This window comes from Engraulis encrasicolus, chromosome 1 (genome assembly GCF_034702125.1).
Source record: "Engraulis encrasicolus isolate BLACKSEA-1 chromosome 1, IST_EnEncr_1.0, whole genome shotgun sequence".
Taxonomy (NCBI): domain Eukaryota; kingdom Metazoa; phylum Chordata; class Actinopteri; order Clupeiformes; family Engraulidae; genus Engraulis; species Engraulis encrasicolus.
This window is the reverse complement of record NC_085857.1, coordinates 28,231,396-28,250,525: the sequence shown is the minus strand read 5'-3', so window position 1 is coordinate 28,250,525 and position 19,130 is coordinate 28,231,396. Positions and strand designations below refer to the sequence as shown.

General features: G+C 42.5%; 1 protein-coding gene across 1 annotated transcript; it reads left to right on the top strand.

Annotated features, from left to right (window-relative positions):
* Positions 1 to 7,251: 7,251 nt before the first annotated feature.
* Positions 7,252 to 18,395, top strand: LOC134456861 (zinc finger protein 709-like). The gene is made up of 6 exons (XM_063208468.1): positions 7,252 to 7,281; positions 7,467 to 7,528; positions 8,054 to 8,129; positions 13,842 to 14,006; positions 14,108 to 14,504; positions 15,050 to 18,395. The coding sequence occupies exons 1-6, from the start codon at positions 7,252 to 7,254 to the stop codon at positions 16,795 to 16,797; spliced, it is 2,478 nt and encodes an 825-aa protein (XP_063064538.1). The 3' UTR covers positions 16,798 to 18,395.
* The last annotated feature ends 735 nt before the right edge of the window (positions 18,396 to 19,130 follow it).

Genomic DNA, 19,130 nt, shown 5'->3' with positions numbered 1-19,130 from the left:
TCCAGGATATTAACACACCCCGACAAATAATAATTAAAAAACCCTTTTAGGCGAGGTTGTTCACTTGGTAAGACATGATATAGGCTACTAAGTTGTACGATGTACATCAGCAACACATTCCCGACTTTTTGAAGTAGGCCTAATGAGTGTCACCTCACCACAGTTATGTGGCCAGCTTGAAAAGAGCAGATATTAATGAAAAAATATGAAATAGTATTTGAAATAGCAATAGGCTATTTGTTTGTTTTATTGGAGAAAACGATTTCTTCATTACCATAGGCCTACCATACTCCATGTCTGTCTATGATTTAGGAGTGACCACACCATTGAAGCTTACCTCTTTATCCAGGAGAGGTTCCAGATTGGCCTGTCTTAATTCAAAGGCCATCAGAAAACAGAGAAAAAATTTCCCTACCATCATAACCAGTGTTTGTGCATACATAATCAGGGCCGCTGACAGCTTTGGCTTTGCCCAGGACAAAGTCATCTGAAAGGGCCCCCCACTCAATACATAGACTACATACAATGTAATGAGGACCCATTCCTGGACCCCTCGTCTCACTGGGCCCAGGTCAACGGACCCCTTTGTCCCCCCTGTCAGCTTCCCTGCATGTAGGCCACATACATTGCTGAAAGAAGTGAACGAGACAGGAATGAAATGTGAATTTATTTCTGTTTACTTTTACACTATGAAGTGTGAACGGTCAACAAGAGGGTTAACACAAAGTTTGAAATTGTGTTTGACCAGTCTCCAATGTGCATTTAACTAATAACTAAAAATAAGGCATTGGCATTAAATATAGACTGATACATACTATAAATACAGACACCCAAACAGTGTGCAATAATAAGATTAACATACTGATGGACAATAAATACACAAACACAGTGGACACACACACACGGCAGGAGGAGTTCATACAGGTGGTGTGAAGATGCTGTATACAAGGTGCAATGAGTAAAGTGTAAGTGGCATGGTGAAAGAAGTGCTCATGGAATATTCTCCCGTGTCCTTGGTTATTCATGTGGTTTTCTTCAGTGCGTTGAGGAGTCTGATGGCTTGTGGAAAGAAGTCGTTTCCCAGTGTGCTTTTGCAGCACCGCATGCTGGGCTAGCGCTTCCCTGATGGTAGTAGGGAGAACAGGTAGGGGTGATCTTATGAGCTTTTCTGCTGTCCTCACCACTCTCTGTACTGCCTTCTAGTCTTCAGCTTGACGGCTGCCATGCCAGACAGAGAGGCTGCTGGTCAGGATGCTCTCAATGACACCCCTGTAGAAGGTGGTGAGTGCCGTTGTGGGGAGGTCGGCTCTTCTCTCATCCTTCGCAGGAAGTGGAGTAGTGTCTGTGCCTTTTTGAGATGGTGGAGCCATGTGGTGCAGTTTGCAGAGGAGGAGCGGCACAGCAGTTGGTGCTGGGTTGATCAGGTTCAGATCCGAAGTTGCTGGTGTCATCAGCCCTCCCTCTGAAAACTGGCTCTGTGCCTGTCAAAAAAAGGCATGTTAATGTTATGAATGACAATTAAGACAAAAACAACCAACCCCTATCTACCTACAGAAGGACATGACATGAGCACATGCATATGCTTGTGCACATGCCCCCCCCCACACACTGCTACTGTCTTAAAGTTTGGTGCACGTGCATGCATGCACGCCTATACTCCCCCCTTTGCCTCAAGTCAAGTGTGCATTTTAGAGGTTGTCCTCACCTGCACATGTGTGAAGAGCAGGAAGATTGGAGGTTGAGGATGAAAAGGCAGGGCAGGAGGTTCTCCTTGTGAGCGGCCCTGGTCCTGATGCTGATTGCCCATCACCACGCTGTGGCTCATCAAACCCATTACCGGCATATCAATGCTGAACAGGAACGACTGCTTCCATCTGCACGCATGCACACAAACACACACACACACACACACACACGAGAGGGATACATAGAATACACTACATAAAAATCACACCCATCATTTTAATGCAGAACACCAGGCTGAAGAGATACACAGCTTCTGGCCTGTGCAGGGATCACTACAGTGCCAGTGTTTTGTATTATCCTCTATCCACATTTTTTTTCAATAAATAAACACAGCACAGAAAGGAATTACTGTATGAAATACTTATTGGTCTAGTGCAGAACAAAACAGATTCAGTGTTTTACTCACCACTGTGTGCAAGTTTCTGTGTTCAGCTCAGGTGGAAGCCTCCATCACAACATGTTGATACTGACATTAACCATCCTTCTGACAGCCTCTGCCTGTCAGAAATAGCAAAATAATGTTAACACAACAAGGTAGTATCTTAAAAATATCCTTAACCAAAGACAGACAGACACACACACTGCCACTGTCTTGGTTCTAGGACACACACACGCCCTTTAAGGGTCACATCACATGTAATGGCCGGGTTCTCACTCACTCACTCACTCCTTTTCTCCTACTTTTGCCTCAGACAATGCAGTGAGTTTTTAAAAATTGGCCTTACCTGCACATGTGTGAAGGACAGGAAGGGAGGTTGAGGATGGAGCTGCCAGTCAGGAGGTCCAGAGCTGTCCTGGTCCATCACCATCATGTGGATCATCAACCCCAACCCCAACTTCTTATATCTGCGTGAACACATTCACTCACACTCACACACACACACACACACACACACACACACACACACACACACACACAATAGGCGAGATATAGGTTATATGGCACATTAGGAGGCATGGGTATTGTTGCACTCTAGATGTTTAGAAATAAGTAGGTGCGTGGACCCAAAAAGTAGAGTTCAATGTGGGAGTACACTAAATAAGACACTGAGGTCAAGTCACTGCTCTCTGATGGCAGCAACCTGAAACATCTGCTCTACTCTGCTCTGAGAAAAATAAAACAAAAAATCTGCTTGTGCTTGATCTTAGTGTCTTATTTAGTGTGTGAACCTGCTCCCACATTGAACTATATGGCACATTTAAAATCAGACCCAATGACAAGTCAAGTCAATGCAACGGACATGAACCGACCATTACATTAAAATAACAGACTAAACAGTCTTTGGATGATTGAAGAGGCAGGAGAGATGACGAGGGGCCTCGATCCAGTAGCATTTATTTACTTCCCAATCTGCTCGTTAGCACCTGTTAACTTCATAACGATCGCGGACATTAATGGCGCTAATGTACATACTTTGAGCGAAAATTACAACGAAAATATCAACACAAACGTAACAGAATATCTTCCCATCAAAGATCAATAAAGTAGCAGAGAAATTAAAGTACAGAAACATCATTAAATAGTTTGTGACACGGAGGAAAAAAACACAGCTTACCCCTTGCCAATCTTCCTGAAGTAAGAGTTCCGGGTGCCACACCAATTAACGCCCCATCAGAAACAATAGGTAACGATAAACCCATCCCAAGTGGTATCTACATTAGCCCATATATTTTGAGAAGTTCACTAAGAGAAAATATAAAGGTTTATTTTTAGCACTACTACATCAAGTCGGTTTTATTTACAATTTCTTTCCATGCACTGGTCAAGAATTGAAATTACGTGTAACACCAGGTTGAACAAATATGACACCTCCGACTTTCTGTTCGCACTCCGACTAAGTCAACTCGTAAAGTAACCGTTATGTATATTCATGCATTTTATTCGAAATCTTACCGACAGTTGAGTGATCGCTGCAGCGAAATCCATCCAGCGAAATCCATCCAGTCGTTTTAATAAGTCCCTCGCGGCGCTTACAAGTGTTGTCATTCGGCAGCATGTCTGACTTCAGAAACTTGAACAGCCAAAGGGGCGTTACTGTGAGGGCGGTCTAGTAAGGAGGAATGGGCGTAGCGGTATTAGCTGGACAAGACGCAGCTGGACCATATTGAAAACAAATGGTTGAATCAGTGTTGTTCTAAGGCAGGGGTGGGGAACCTATGTCAGGCCTTTGATGCAGTTTTATCCGGCCCCTGATATAATTTTAGTGTTAGGCAGCTTCACATGTAATATGACATGATTTGCAAAGGAATCTTAGAAATTACATTTGCAATACAATTATGTCATTGTATATTTCAGGAGACCTAAAGACGGTAGGGTCTGTCTAAAATGTAGCTGCCTTAAATATAGGCCTGAAGTGATGGGGGAAATCCTGGTTTGTGTTCATAGAGCAGCAGTAGTTAAGGTAAATATGTACATGAGGTACAAATGTTTTTTTTTGTCTTTTAAATGTCTATTAAATGTTGTTTGGATATAGTCACAAAGAAACTGTGAAATCCATTTGTTTTAAAATAAGACTGTCAACTGTTTACATAATTCATACATTTATGTATTCTCATTTATTCATCGCTAGAAACCCATAACGCGTTGAGAAGTATCACGTTTTGATTAGAACTACAGGAAATGCTTTCAAATCATGACGTCAGATATGCTCAGCAGTATTTCTTCGAGTGAAATTCTAGCTGGAAAAATCTATACCCTTCAACGGGTTAAAATGGCAGGCAGATATTAAAGTTACCAGAGGTGTCCTTGACAAAATGAAAGTGTATTGTACTGTACATTAAGACCTGCATTGTCATACCGAAGGGTTTTCCTTCACTACTTGCATAATAGAAATCCATTTAGTTTAAAGTCATATCAAAGATTCATTCATGCATCATAAATCATAATAATGATTGTAAAAATTCCATACATCACGCTACAAATGGACCAAGGGGGTCAGTTGCCATGGGCCCACGGAGAGGGGAGGCCCAGAGGTGGGTCATTTTTTGTGTTGACAGGGGAGCCCTGCCAGAGCAGCCCTTGAGGCCGTCTGAGAAAATGTTGATGTTCTGCAGCTTCACATGAAATAGTACACATTTTTTTAAAGGTATCTTAGAAATTACATTTGCAACACAATTGAGGTATAGTTCGGGGGGGTCTAGAGAATGTGTGCTCTGTTTTTAAGCAGGCCACCCTCAATATAGGCCAGTGGTTCCCAACATTTTTCGTACAGGGACCCCATTTTGACTCCCCAACTTTCTGGGACCCCACATTCTTTTTGCAATCAAAAAGAGAATCACAACTGATCTAGTTAGTTTGTAAGCTATTTAATATTCTAGAGAATTATGAAGGTATAATAGTATATGCTGTGTCAATCAGAATATAAATTATTATGTTACATTAATAATTAACATTTATCGGTATTCTATTTTCACACCCATTTGAATTTCAGGCGACCCCACATAGGGTCCCTCCCCACCCTAGTGTTGAAAAACACTGATATAGATGTAGCAGAGTGGACCTCGCTTGTTTAATCTAATAAGACCATAAAGATTAATTTCGATCTTTGTAGCACCGACTACGCCAGTCCCGTGGGACAATTGAGTGTTTCACCCAAGTAAAGGTAAAGTAAAGTATTCTTTTTTCACACCCATTTGAATTTCAGGCGACGCCACATAGGGTCCCTCCCCACCCTAGTGTTGAAAAACACTGATATAGATGTAGCAGAGTGGACCTCGCTTGTTTAATCTAATAAGACCATAAAGATTAATTTCGATCTTTGTAGCACCGACTACGCCAGTCCCGTGGGACAATTGAGTGTTTCACCCAAGTAAAGGTAAAGTAAAGTATTCTATTTTCACACCCATTTGAATTTCAGGCGACCCCACATAGGGTCCCTCCCCACCCTAGTGTTGAAAAACACTGATATAGGCCTAAAGTGCAGGAGGATATCCTTGTGTTCATAGTACGGCCCTTGGAGGAATTTGATGTGGCCCTTCGAATGAAAAAGGTGATACACGCTTGATGCACGTTATAGCCAATATCTGCGTTGCTAACACACTCGTGCAGATGTTCTACCAGTCTGACATGGCCAGTGTGCTCTCCTATTCTGTCGTATGCTGGGAGGTAGTATTAAGACGAGAGATGCTTGACGCCTCGACAGGCTGGTGAGGAAAGCTGGGTTGTTGGCACAGAACTGGAGGCTCACTACCACTGCTGAGAAGAGTACACTGAGCATACTCGACTCTGTAATGGACAATTTCAATCGTCCCTTGGCTTGCACCCAGTCTTTGACAACCAGAGAAGCATGTTCAGCCAGTAGCTGCTACATATAATGATTTTAATGACGTGAATATGTCTTGCCTAGTGCTGCCAACACACAATCATGGTAGCCTACTTCAAAAGGAATCTAGTGATTTATGTAATAAGTACTATATTATAAAGAGTTAGGCCTATTGTACAAAGAGTTGGCCTAAGCATATTATATTATATTATATTATATTATATTATATTATATTATATTATATTATATTATATTATATTTATGCATGTATCGATATTTGCCATTCAAAGATTTGTATTTGCAGCAGATCCCAGACCTCCTGAGCAAAATGTTCTTGTCCATTTCAATTTGTTCATGGACCCTTATTGACACCCAAACCGCAAGGGGGCAGCACGTTATCACAAGTACGTGATATTACGTGGCTTCTTCGCTAGTTTATTCTTGAAAATACTGTCGAAGAACTCGGTGGGAAGGATGAAACCTGCAACCTCAGTCTTTTTTGTCTCTCTTGATGGTGCAAAACCTGTCGATTTAGATAGAAGAGAGAACTCTCAAAAGAAAGGTGCAATATCCAACGCTATGCTGCAGTAACTAGTCGTACATGCAGTCAGACAGAGACTGCTGACCGCCGCAAGCATGGTAAGTTGTGTGGCAACCACGAGCAATGTGCAACATTTCTTTATTACCACTGGGATACCGACTGTTTGGTGATAGCAATAGATGTATGCGTTATTACGCAAGTATACAGTTGGAGTAGCCCTCTGAAATATCATTCTTTTCGAGGCTGACGGTGTAACTTGTTTGCAGAATCCGGACTGTAGTACGTGGGTCTTCAAGTCGAGGTTACAGGAGAAAGAAGTTAATTTGCAGCAGTTACAGGCTGATGAAGTAGAGTTGTGCCAGACCCTGAGACTGCAGGTAGAAGATCTCCAGAAGAGACTTGAGGAGAAAGACAGCAAACTCACTCAGGCGAACGACGTGAGACCTGTTTGTTGATGTTATGAATTGTACTAAGATGATTTTTGATGCACACCAGCCCTTTCCTTGACTCTTGTATTAGAAGTGTTGTAAGTGTTCTCTATGCATATTCTTGCATGTTTATTTGTGTGTATTGCGCTGACCCACATAAAGTCTCTAGACGAGAACATGGTTCATCCTATGCTTTATGTCATGCAGCGGAGCAGTTTATTTTCTCAAAAACATATCAGCGCCCCATATCACCAAGGGCAAGGGCTTGATCAAGATGGCCAGGGGCCCCTTAATTGGCTATACTGTACTGCCATACAAAACAAGAACGCAGTAATTCTGAAAACTGCGAACTGAGTAAAAAGGCTTCAAAGTTTCCTATATGGCGCGACAATGCCCACAACCCCTGAATTCAAGTCGTCCATCAATGGCTTTTAGTTATCTTGAGTTGCAATCCTGACCCTTCCTGTCTCTTCTCATCACCCCTAACAGGTGATCAGAGCACTGAGGGATGAGGTGCAGACACTGCAGCAACAGCTGGAGCAGCACAGACGGTCAGTACAGTACAGACACTCCATGCTCTCCACCTCACCCTCCACAGTCAGATCCATTGGGGTCCTTCTATGTTTTTGATGTACTTTTCCAACACAGATTTCCAAACAGCAGTCACAACTCTTAAAAATGGTCTGCGTACTCTTGGATTTTTTAAGATTATAATGTGTCAAGCCTGTGTTTGTTCAAGTGAGTTCAAGGAAAACCACAAGGTAGAAAACCATGCCATTGAATGGTGCAATGACAAAAAACAGTCTGCCCGAAACTAGAGTCCTTTTTTGGGTCTATGGAATCTGTGTAAAATAATACTCTGTAGAGTGTTGGATTGAATTTCCAGAATCCTGTGTGTCAGTGTAGTGCTGTGCTGTAGTGTAGTGCTAACATGTCAGTTGCTGTATGCTTTTGATGTTCTGCATGAACTCTATAACAGTAATGCAGTAATTAATGAAGAGTAGCCATTTTGATTCATAAGGTAAACATTTCTTGTCGGCATATTCTAAACCTCTGCCAACCGTGACTCTCCACAGGAAGTACCGTGATGATGTAATTGGACAGAGGTGCCAGCAGTGCCAGTGTGGAAGAGGAAATGACATCACTGCATTGGTAGGCTGCCTGTCAGTTATTCACTCAGTGAGTCCATCTCAATGTAGTCCCTCCTGTCTTCTCCTTCAGCTTGTGGCCTTGTGAAGTGATGCGATGCAAGACGTCATCGGCAATAGAAGTTTTATTCAATGTCAAAAGCACAATTTAAAGGCCATTTTCCTGTTTGCAATTGGGATGTCGACATTATTGCTTTCTCCATGGAGGCGGGCCATTTGGAAAACATAACGCCACAAGCGAAACGACAGGACGTGAGGTAGGGGTACTAGTTTGAAATGTACATATGGCTCGTTCAAAAAGTCGAGAATCCCAAGAAAGCCGACCTAAAACCTCGGGAAAGGGTGCTTCTCTTTTTAACATAGATCATAGACTGTACAGAATAAACCTTCTCCGCGCACTGCTTCTCTTTTTAACATCACACTGTGCAGAATGAAACTTTTTTTCACACACTGGATCTCTTTTTCCCTATTTTATTTAAAACCAGTGGTAATTTAGTCAGCTTTTTAAAATGTAGTCTTAGTCTTAGTCACAATGACGAAAAGCAGAAAAGGGCTTTGACGAAATATTTTAGTCATAGTCACGGTTGACGAAATTAACACTGGTCCTTCCACACCAACGCGGTGAGAGTCGGACGGTTATGGTGCAGGAGATGGCTCACTATGATATTTATTTCTGATTCATTCAGTAAATAGAAATTGCATTCAGAATTATTTATTGACCTGACTAGGGCTGCATGATATTAGAAAAACATGTGATACACGATAACATGACTGTATACTGCGATTAGGACCGCGGAAACGGCCGGGCCAGGGGGGCCGTGGCCCGGGTAACTTTTTGAAAAATAAATGAATGAAGGACTTTTAAAAAATCCAAGTCAAAACCCGTGGACAATATCAAACTTAAACACAATCCTCGCTGTAATAATGTAATAAAGCGTTTCCCTAAACCAGTGGTCTCCAATTAACTTTTCCCAAGGGCCAAATAATGTAGAGCAAGCGAGGCCGCGGGCCAGACCCCCCCCCCCCCCAAAAAAAAAATTATAAAAATAAAAATAAATAATAGAAACACTTGAAATATTAAAATATTAGTATTAGCTGTTGCAATGTAGTGCCAGGGAGGAATGTAAATAAAGACCAACTGTGGACAGGTTAACGAGAGAGAGAGAGAGAGAGAGAGAGAGAGAGAGAGAGAGAGAGAGAGAGAGAGAGAGAGAGAGAGAGAGAGAGAGAGAGAGAGAGAGAGAGAGAGAGAGAGAGCACGTTCAACTGCTGAATGCATGTTCAACTGCTGAACGTGCTCTCCAGCAGAGCCACTTCAGTCACGGAGGGAGGGAGGGAGGGGGAGAGAGATTTAGGCTACATGACAAGACCTAAAACAAATATAGGTCAATGCGCTAAAATCCCAATTCGATCGAGGAACAAAAGTCATTTCCATAGCGATTAAATCTCATTGAACTCGTGCGCTGCATCTCACCTCTGCCTGAACAGAAAAGATGCAAGCCCATGCCACAGGTGGCACCCAGGCAGATGAAATAGTTAGTTTCCACATTCCAGGAATGCTCGTCTATATATTTCTTTATTGCGGCCGTTTTCGAAAATCATATTAGTTTTCTTCCAATGCATTCTCTGCTCAACTGATCTCGCATAACGCGCCCCTACCAAACTACGGGGGGAAAATATCCTCCACATTTAGAATGGGCTACTACAGTACGCCCGCTAAAATGCAAAGAGAGTGACATCACAAATACACAAAAATAGTGCAGGGGAGGAGAATCGTCCAGATTTAACAGAGGACAGAGTGCTCTAACTGCATAACTGAGCGCTCAAGACTCTTCTGGTTGAACAGAGGGAAACACGCTCATGAGCACCGTGCACCGTCAGGGCTGTCGGGGAGATGAGGTGGGCCATCAGGAATATTAAACCCTATTCTGCCTAACTACTAGCCTACGTATGTTTCCTGGACATTTCTGAAATTCGGGTTAGGGGTAGGGTGGAGCAAGGTAGCCTACTGTTCTCAGATGCTCCCGTGGCGCCTTCAGATAGGCTAAATTAGGAATGCGATACAGTTATACACGTTCGATACTGAAATACAGATACGGTCAGCCAGACCTTGATTATTACCAGTGCAAGACAAAGCAAAACTGATATAACAAAGACATACAATAGAAGCAAAGGAGAATCGTTTACATTTGCAAACAGAAGAGAGTTGAGAAAACTCTGACGACTTGGCTTAAATAAGTGTGCGCTTCACGCCTCATGACTCTCCAGGTTTAATAGAAAGGGCGCGACTCACCGCGGCGCGCAGGTTGCACCCAGCAACGTTGACCTTCAGAAATACTCAGCTAATCATCTACCTGGCTCTATATTTCCAAGACATTTTAAAGGAACTGGTTTCGTTTTTGTCCTCCCTTCTTTTGGTAACGACTGTTCTCTGGAGCTTGAATTGCGTTAACGTCTCTACATGTAGGCTACTACCTTGCATAATGATACTTCCAAAATGCGGGATAATTGTCATCCAAACTTCACATAAATGTGAGTAAACAAAAGGCAAAATGTATCTGGCCTGCTAAATGCATAAAAATAGGGAAGGAGATAATTATCCTCATTTTCAACCAGAAGAGAGGAGAGTGCTTCGATACCGCACAATTGCGAATGGTCTGATGACCGAGGTAAACGCAATGATGAATAACGGCTTCTCTAGATGTCTAGGAGACAACAGATTGCACTTCACCATTTTCCCTCATTGTCAATGTCTGTCATAAGATTTAACTGTTTGTGAATGCTTAGGAGAGATAACGGACGTTTTTGTGGTGGAAAATCGCGCATGGCCACAAATAGGCGCATTTATGGTTTCATTTTTAAGGACCTCATGGCGGGCCAGAAATTTGCTGCCCGCGGGCCGCAGTTGGCCCGCGGGCCGTTGTTTGGAGACCAGTGCCCTAAACCAATATTTCCTTAACCAATACTGTATTAATATTTCAGTCATGGGGCAGTCATGGGTGAGCGGTTAGGGCGTCAGACTTGCATCCCAGAGGTTGCCGGTTCGACTCCCGACCCGCCAGGTTGGTGGGGGGAGTAATCAACCAGTGCTCTCCCCCATCCTCCTCCATGACTGAGGTACCCTGAGCATGGTACCGTCCCACCGCACTGCTCCCCATGGGGCGCCACTGAGGGCTGCCCCCTTGCACGGGTGAGGCATAAATGCAGTTTCATTGTGTGCAGTGTGCAGTGTTCACTTGTGTGCTGTGGAGTGCTGTGTCACAATGACAATGGGCTTTCACTTTCGCTTTCATTTGACATGCGCGTTAATGTTGCAAAATCTGGAGTTCCAAGCAACAGCGCAGCACTGAAAATCGCGCGGAAGAAGTAGCCTAGGCGAGGTTGAGTAAGGTCTCACCAAACCGTCCAAAACGGTTAATCATTTAATAATTTCGCTGATCAGACAGCGACGCAAAGAAGCCAGGGTGCCGCGGGAACGTACAGCAAGCGTTGCCACTTATTCATCTGAAAGCGCGGGTAGGCTCGCATGCGCTTTCACCGACTTCGATCAGCAGAGAATGGTGCTTGTTCCCTGCAGCGTGCCGCGGGAATGTAGAGCACACACAAAAGTTGAACAAAAGCTCTGCTTATTTTTTTATTGACAATCACCGCTGCCAAGTACAGTGTCACCGCCCATAAAAAGGAACACACAGCAAGGAATACTGCCAACCATTATCCATCGAAAGGTTTTAATAGTGGATTACCAGGAAAGATACTGTCATCTTTGTAACCTCCATCAATGTAGGCTAAGGGACAGTGTAGGTGAGTCATGCTGATGTTATTATTAAACACTTGGATTTGGTTATTTTAGTTTTGTTGGCTGTTTGGACATAGCCTAAGTAAAATCATCCTGGCAACGTGATGTATCCGCTCTCTCTCTCTCTCTCTCTCTCTCTCTCTCTCTCTCTCTCTCTCTCTCTCTCTCTCTCTCTCTCTCTCTCTCTCTCGTGCGAGCGCCCAGCTCCGATAAAACAGCAAACATATCCTCTCTCTCTCTCTGTCTGTCTCTCTCTCTGTCTCTCTCTCTCTCTGTCTCTCTCTCTCTCTCTCTCTCTCTCTCTCTCTCTCTCGCTCTCTGGTGCGAGCGCCCAGCTCCGATAAAACAGCCAACATAGCCTATCCCCAATGCACTCATCTGACCAAGCACCACAGAAAGTTCACTTCTTTGTGTTCAGTGTTCCTCATTGCCTAAGTAGACTACTGGTAGCAAGCAAGCCTACCGTTTTTCAGTTGCGTTTCCAGCGACCACCAAGGTGCAGAACATTTTATTCTGCACCGTTCTGTGATGATGTATACGTGTCCATGTAGGCTATACCGCCCATAGCCTCGGCTATGCATCTTGTCCGACCTAAAATTTTGGTGACACAGACCCCCTCTTGCGATTGTGGCCTGGGGTGGCCAGACGTCCTTCTGTAGGATGGACCGTCCGTCGTCTTTTCAGTGCCTTGTCCGGCGTGAGATTTCATGCAAAAATGCATTAAAATGCATGAAATTGCATCTAAGAAACGCAAATTTTCATGGGGGAGGACCCCCAAACCCCCCATCCTAAAATGCCCCTCCCCCCCTTACGGCCCCACCTTGTTGAAATACGTTCCGCGGTCTATGCTGCGATATCAATATTACTCTCGATATTTAATATATACATACAAGCGGATTCCAAAAAAGTTTGGACACTTAGTATTTTGTGAATAAAATGAAAATGCTGGCATTTTCAAAACATTCAATCCATGCGTAAGATGCATAATGGCACAAGGTCAACATAGCAACTGTTAAATCGAGGCAAAAATATTATTTTGAGGGAAATATGTGTTCATTTAAAATTCGACCCATGCAACAAATCTCAAAAAAGTTGGGACAGGGCCAAAACATGTTGTAATAGTTGGATAATTCTACAAAATAACCTAAGGAAGACCATTTTAAAAGGAACTATACTGACTGCCAACAGGAATGCACAAATACAAGACCAGTACACAGAGGCGGTGTCACTCTAAAGTGAATATGTTGAGGGACTAATTACTGATTTATTACACAAAAAGATTGAATTATCAAAATTGCAGGCTTATAAGTCCTATTTCTGTAATGTTAAGTTCTATGAAAGAATTTTATGAGTTATGAGATCATGAAATACCCATTGACAATAAGCACACTATGACACTCCAACAATGACAGCTGTTGAAAAATTGACCAAAAACACAACGCTTGGTTAATGCACATTATATAGACATTTAACTGTTGCATGTGGAAAAGATCATTCCAGGTGGACCCAGAAGACATGTGGAACTGTTCTGATTACAGAATGGAAACTATTTAATCCTTTTTGAAAATAATGGGGTCATGCACCCCCCATGTTACACAGACGATGAATATTTCAGCTTGTTTTAGTGGTCAGTCTAAAAGACAGCATATATGATAGTAAGAGGGGCAGTAGTGCCTTGTTTATGGTCTTCTTACTCATGTGGCACGTTAAAATGAATGCTGAATGATGTATACAGATTTTAAACAGCATCCATAGCTACCAAGGCATTATGTTTTGGAGCACAGTCTTTAGATATTGCCACATAATGATGGCAAATTGCATTCTCTACTATGTTCCAACAGTATCGTTCCATCACAAGAGTAAACGGGTGACAAAATTGTTTGTTGTGTGTTGACGCGTTGTGTGTTTACGTGTTTACAGACAACAACTACCCTCCCAGACTGTCGTCCTTGTGAGCCAGAGACTGATTCCTCAGATGCAGGACGGAGAGGAGGACCAGAGGAGGACCAGGATGTTACATCACAGGATGTTGCATCACAGAACACTCTGTTCTGCCCTTCTCTGGAAACTAGCATTGGTGCTGAGGTAGGACCATTTCCTTTGTATCCTTGATATGTCTTGTATGTATTTGTATTTGTTTGCAAAATAAATCTTCTAACAAATACAGTTGCTTGTTGCCATTTTAGGTATGTGAGATCCCACCAAACATCTTCCTGTCCTGTACCTCGGAGGACGACCCAGCAAATGTTTCAATCCCTCCTGATGACGTCATGCTGACATCAGCACAGGAACTGGAGGAAGACCCGGCAGATGATCTTCCACTGTCTCCTGGTGATGGTACACGGACATCACCATGGCAACTTGAGGATGACCCAGTAGATGTTCCACTGTCTCCAAGTGATGGTAGACTGACATCATCAAAGGAACTGAAACTGTCTATGCTGTCAGTGAAGCTAGAAGACTGCCATGACATGCTGGGGCCTGATGGAGTTTTTAAGATGCCAACCTCAGAGGACCTCAGAGATGACGATGACCAATGTTATCAAGATGATGATGGCGATGACGTGGATAACAGCCCAGAAAGTAAGTGCACACATGCGATATGTGGTAGAAATGAAAAAGATACCAGGTGTAATAATAACTTACTCATGGCTGTCATGCTTAACCTACTTGAAGAGTTTACCATTATTTAAGCCCATGTAATTAAAAACAACAAAATATCATAAAAGTTAGAACGATAAATCATTTAGGAAACATTCCTTATTATTGTTAACCTGGTTCGCATGCAGATAGTTGTTATGAAGTTTGGGGAAAATGCACATGGGTCTGCGTGCGAACCAGGCTACATTACTGTAGCCATTCTCTGAGTCTGTTTAAATAACTCGTATTTCCAAGCTAGCATGTATCATTGAATCGAAAGGTAACAGCTAGCTGCATCCATTCGTCTCATTGACGTATGTTAACTTGAAGTTAGCACAAGTTGGGCTGCCGGCCAGAGTCAGAGAATGGTTGGAAGAGCACCAGAAATGTTCAACTCAATTCTGAAACTGAAGATGAGATGGGGAAATAAGCACATTTCCAGACATTGTAGAATCTTGCTTTAAAGAAGTTTTCCTTTTTCCGTTCAGATGAAGGATACAACATCTGCTCAAAGGACGGAGAACTGTTGTCTGCAGCCGAGGAGAGCATCGAGGAGCCCAAGGGGCAGCAGAAGAGGAAGAAGAGAGGAAGGAACAGGCTCAAGGCTAAAACTACTAACGCCAAACATCACACGTGTACAGAATGTGGAGAGAAATTTTCATATCTTAGCTGGCTAGCTCAACACCTAAGAAGAAAGCACACCAGAAGAAAGCCTTCCACTGCCACTCCACATGGAAACGTTTCCACTAACTCTCCACATGAAAATACACCCAGTGACTCTGCACATGAAAATGCACAAGATGTCGTCCAGGAAGATTATCACCCGGAGACAAATGGAACGACTATAAAAGTAAAAAAGATGCAAACCGAAGAGGACGTCAGGGATGAGTGTGATGATGATGATGATGATGATGATGATAATAATGACGACGACAGTGATTACGACCCAGAAACCGATGGAATGCCAACGAAAGGAAAAAAGATGCAAACCAAAGAGGGCGACGACGACGATGATGATCAATGTGATCAGGATGATGATGATGATGATGAAGGTAATAACGACCTAGAAACTGATGAAATGCCTACGAAAGGAATTGCTCACAACCGACTGCACATTGGTGGTGAAAAGCCTTATGCCTGCAAACATTGCGACAAAGCTTTCAGATATCACGGTAGTTTTATCAAGCATCAGAGTGCACATTCAAATGAGACACATGGTCTGCCCAAAATTGGGAAACCAGCTGAAAAAGTGACTGAAAGAGAAGGTCCTCCTTGGGAATGTGATGTTTGTGGGAAAATACTTTGCAATAAGCATAGTCTTAATAATCATAAACGACTGCACACTGGTGAAAAGCCTTTTGCCTGCAAACACTGTGGGGAAACTTTTGGTGATTACAGTACTTTCAGGAAACACCAGAAAATGTATGCAGACAAGCCACATACTCTGTCTACTTGGAAATGTGATGTGTGTGGGGAAATACTTAGCAATAAGCGAAGGCTTACCTCTCATCAACGAAGGCACGCTGGTGAAAAGCCTTATGCCTGCAAACACTGTGGCAAAGTTTTCATGTTTTACAGTTCCTTCATCAGGCACCAGAGTACTCATTCAAATGAGACACATGGTCTGCCCAAAACTGGAAAACCACCTGAACAGGGGACTGACAGAAAAGGTCCTATTTGGGAATGCGAAGTATGTGGTAAAATACTTTGCCGTAAGGAAACACTTATTGATCACAACCGACGGCACACTGGTGAAAAGCCTTTTGCCTGCAAACATTGCGACAAAGCTTTCAGATATTACAGTGCTCTCAGAAAGCACCAGAAAACACATCCAAATGAGACACATGGTCCGCCCAAAATAAAAGGTCCTCCTTGGGAATGTGATTTGTGTGGGAAAATACTTTGCCATAAGCAAAGTCTTATTGATCATAAACGAGTACATACAGATGAGAAGCCTTTCGTCTGTGAGGACTGTGGTAAAACTTTCAGTAATTACAGTAATTTCAGACAACACCAGGACACTCATTCAGAAAAAACTTGGGAATGTGATGTATGTGGGAAAATACTTCGCCATAAGCGAAGTCTTATGTGTCATAAAAGACAGCACACTGGTGAAAAGCCTTATGCTTGCAACCAGTGTGGTGAAACTTTCAGTCAGCACAGAAATTTTGCCCAACACCGTAGAACTCATTCAAATGAGACGCATGGACTGTCTACAATGGGACAAACCAGCTGAACAGGGGACTGAAAGAAAATGTCCTCCTTGGGTATGTGTTGTATGTGGAAAAACGTTTACCCGAAAGGCAAGTCTCATCAGGCATAAACAACTGCACACAGGTGAAAGGCCACATTCCTCCACTGACTCTACACGTGAAAACGCATCCACTGACTACATGTGACGATAAATCCAAATCCACTGCTGCTCCACATGAAAACACCTCCACCATCTCTCCACATGAAAACACCTCCATCTCTCCACATGAAAACACCTCCACCATTGCTCCACATTGAAACCACACCCATTGAGTCTCCTCATGAAAACCCAAAACGTCTCGTTCAGGAAGATTATCACCTAGAGAACAATGGAACGACTGTAAAAGGAAAAAAGATCCAAACTGAGGAGAAAAGCCCTACCAGTGCACCATATGTGAGGAAAGCCTATCCACAAGCTCTGCAGACGCACCAGAAAAAAAGTGCACATCATTGAGTTCCACAAATGTCAACACAATATGGGCAGAGTTTTAAATCATCTCAGGGTTTAAAATCACATGACTGCTCATATGGTGTGAATAGCACCCTAGTAAATGGGGAGGTGGGTGAAGCATCTAAAAACCAGCCGTGGAGATGAACATTGCCATGAAGATGGTACCATATTTTGATTTGATATGATCCTAATGTCGTTCTCTTTTCTTGTTGCAAAAACAAATGGTTGAATCAGTGTTGTTCTAAGGCAGGGGTGGGGAACCTATGTCAAGCCCATGATGCAGTTTTATCCGGCCCCTGATATAATTTTAGTGTTAGGCAGCTTCACATGAAATATGACATGATTTGCAAAGGAATCTTAGAAATTACATTTGCAGTACAATTATGTCATTGTATATTTCAGGGGACCTAAAGACGGTAGGGTCTGTCTAAAATGTAGCTGCCTTAAATATAGGCCTGAAGTGATGGAGGAAATCCTGGAGGAATTAAAAGTGGCTCCTCGTATGAAAAAGTTTCCCGACCTCTGTTCTAAGGTTTTGAAATGACAGCCCAGTAGTTAAGGTTAATATGTACATGAGGTAAAAATGTTTTTTTTTTGTCTTTTAAATGTCTATTAAATGTTGTTTGGATATAGTCACAAAGAAACTGTGAAATCCATTTGTTTTAAAATAAGACTGTCAACTGTTTACATAATTCATACATGCATGTATTCTCATTTATTCATCGCTAGAAACCCATAACGCGTTGAGGAGTATCATCACATTTTGATTAGAACTACAGGAAATGCTTTCAAATCATGACGTCAGATATGCTCAGCAGTATTTCTTCGAGTTAAATTTTAGCTGGAAAAATCTATACCCTTCAAAAGGTTAAAATGGCAGGGAGATATTAAAATTATCAGTGGTGTCCTTGACAAGGTGTTAACGCGATAACTTTTGAACGGATGTTTGGATTTGTCCCAGATTTTTTGGGTGTATTCTCTAGGGCAGGTTCATGAACTGATTCGAGTTTGGAGGTCAACACTTTCAAGATGGCTGAATTCAAGATGGCCGAATTTTTGTTTGGTCCATAACTTCTGACCGGGTGGATGGATTTGTCCCAGATTTGGTGTGTGAATGCTCTAGGGTAGGTTCATGAACTACTTCGAGTTGGGAGGTCAACACTTTCAAGATGGCTGAATTCAAGATGGCCGAATTTTTGTTTGGCCCATAACTACTGACCGGGTGGATGGATTTGTTCCAGCTTTGGTGAGTGAATGCTCTAGGGTAGGTTCATGAACTGATTCGAGTTTGGAGGTCAACACTTTCAAGATGGCTGAATTCAAGATGGCCGAATTATTGTTTGGCCCATAACTACTGACCGGGTGGATGGATTTGTCCCAGATTTTGTGTGTGAATGCTGTAGGGTAGGTTCATGAACTGATTCGAGTTTGGAAGACAACACTTTCAAAATGGCGGAATTTTCATTTGGCCCATAACTTCTGACTGGGAGAATTGATTTGCCCGGTAACACCTTATTTTAATGGTTCACCATTTCAGTGAATCTACCATATTAGGTACAGTGTAATAACCAATGTAACAATATTTAATACCATGTAATACTAGTGTAATACCAGTGTAACAATATGCAATATCAGGTACAGTGTAATAACGAGTGTAACAGTATGCAATACCATTTAATATAGTGTAATACCAGTGTAACAATATGCAATACCATGTAATACCACTTACGCACAAACACATGATGTAAGTTTAAAAAATGGCGGTGTTACACTGGTATTACATTGTATTAAATATTGTTACACTGGTTATTACACTGTACCTGATGTGGTATATCCACTGAACCATTAAAACAGTATTACCATTT

Bases quoted from the DNA above. Each gene is read 5' to 3' on its own strand.
- LOC134456861 (XM_063208468.1), top strand. From the start codon at position 7,252: ATGGCCAGGGGCCCCTTAATTGGCTATACT. The intron at 7,282-7,466 runs GTACTGCCATAC...CACCCCTAACAG, and splicing joins GCCCCTTAATTGGCTATACT to GTGATCAGAGCACTGAGGGA. The intron at 8,130-13,841 runs GTAGGCTGCCTG...ACGTGTTTACAG, and splicing joins GAAATGACATCACTGCATTG to ACAACAACTACCCTCCCAGA.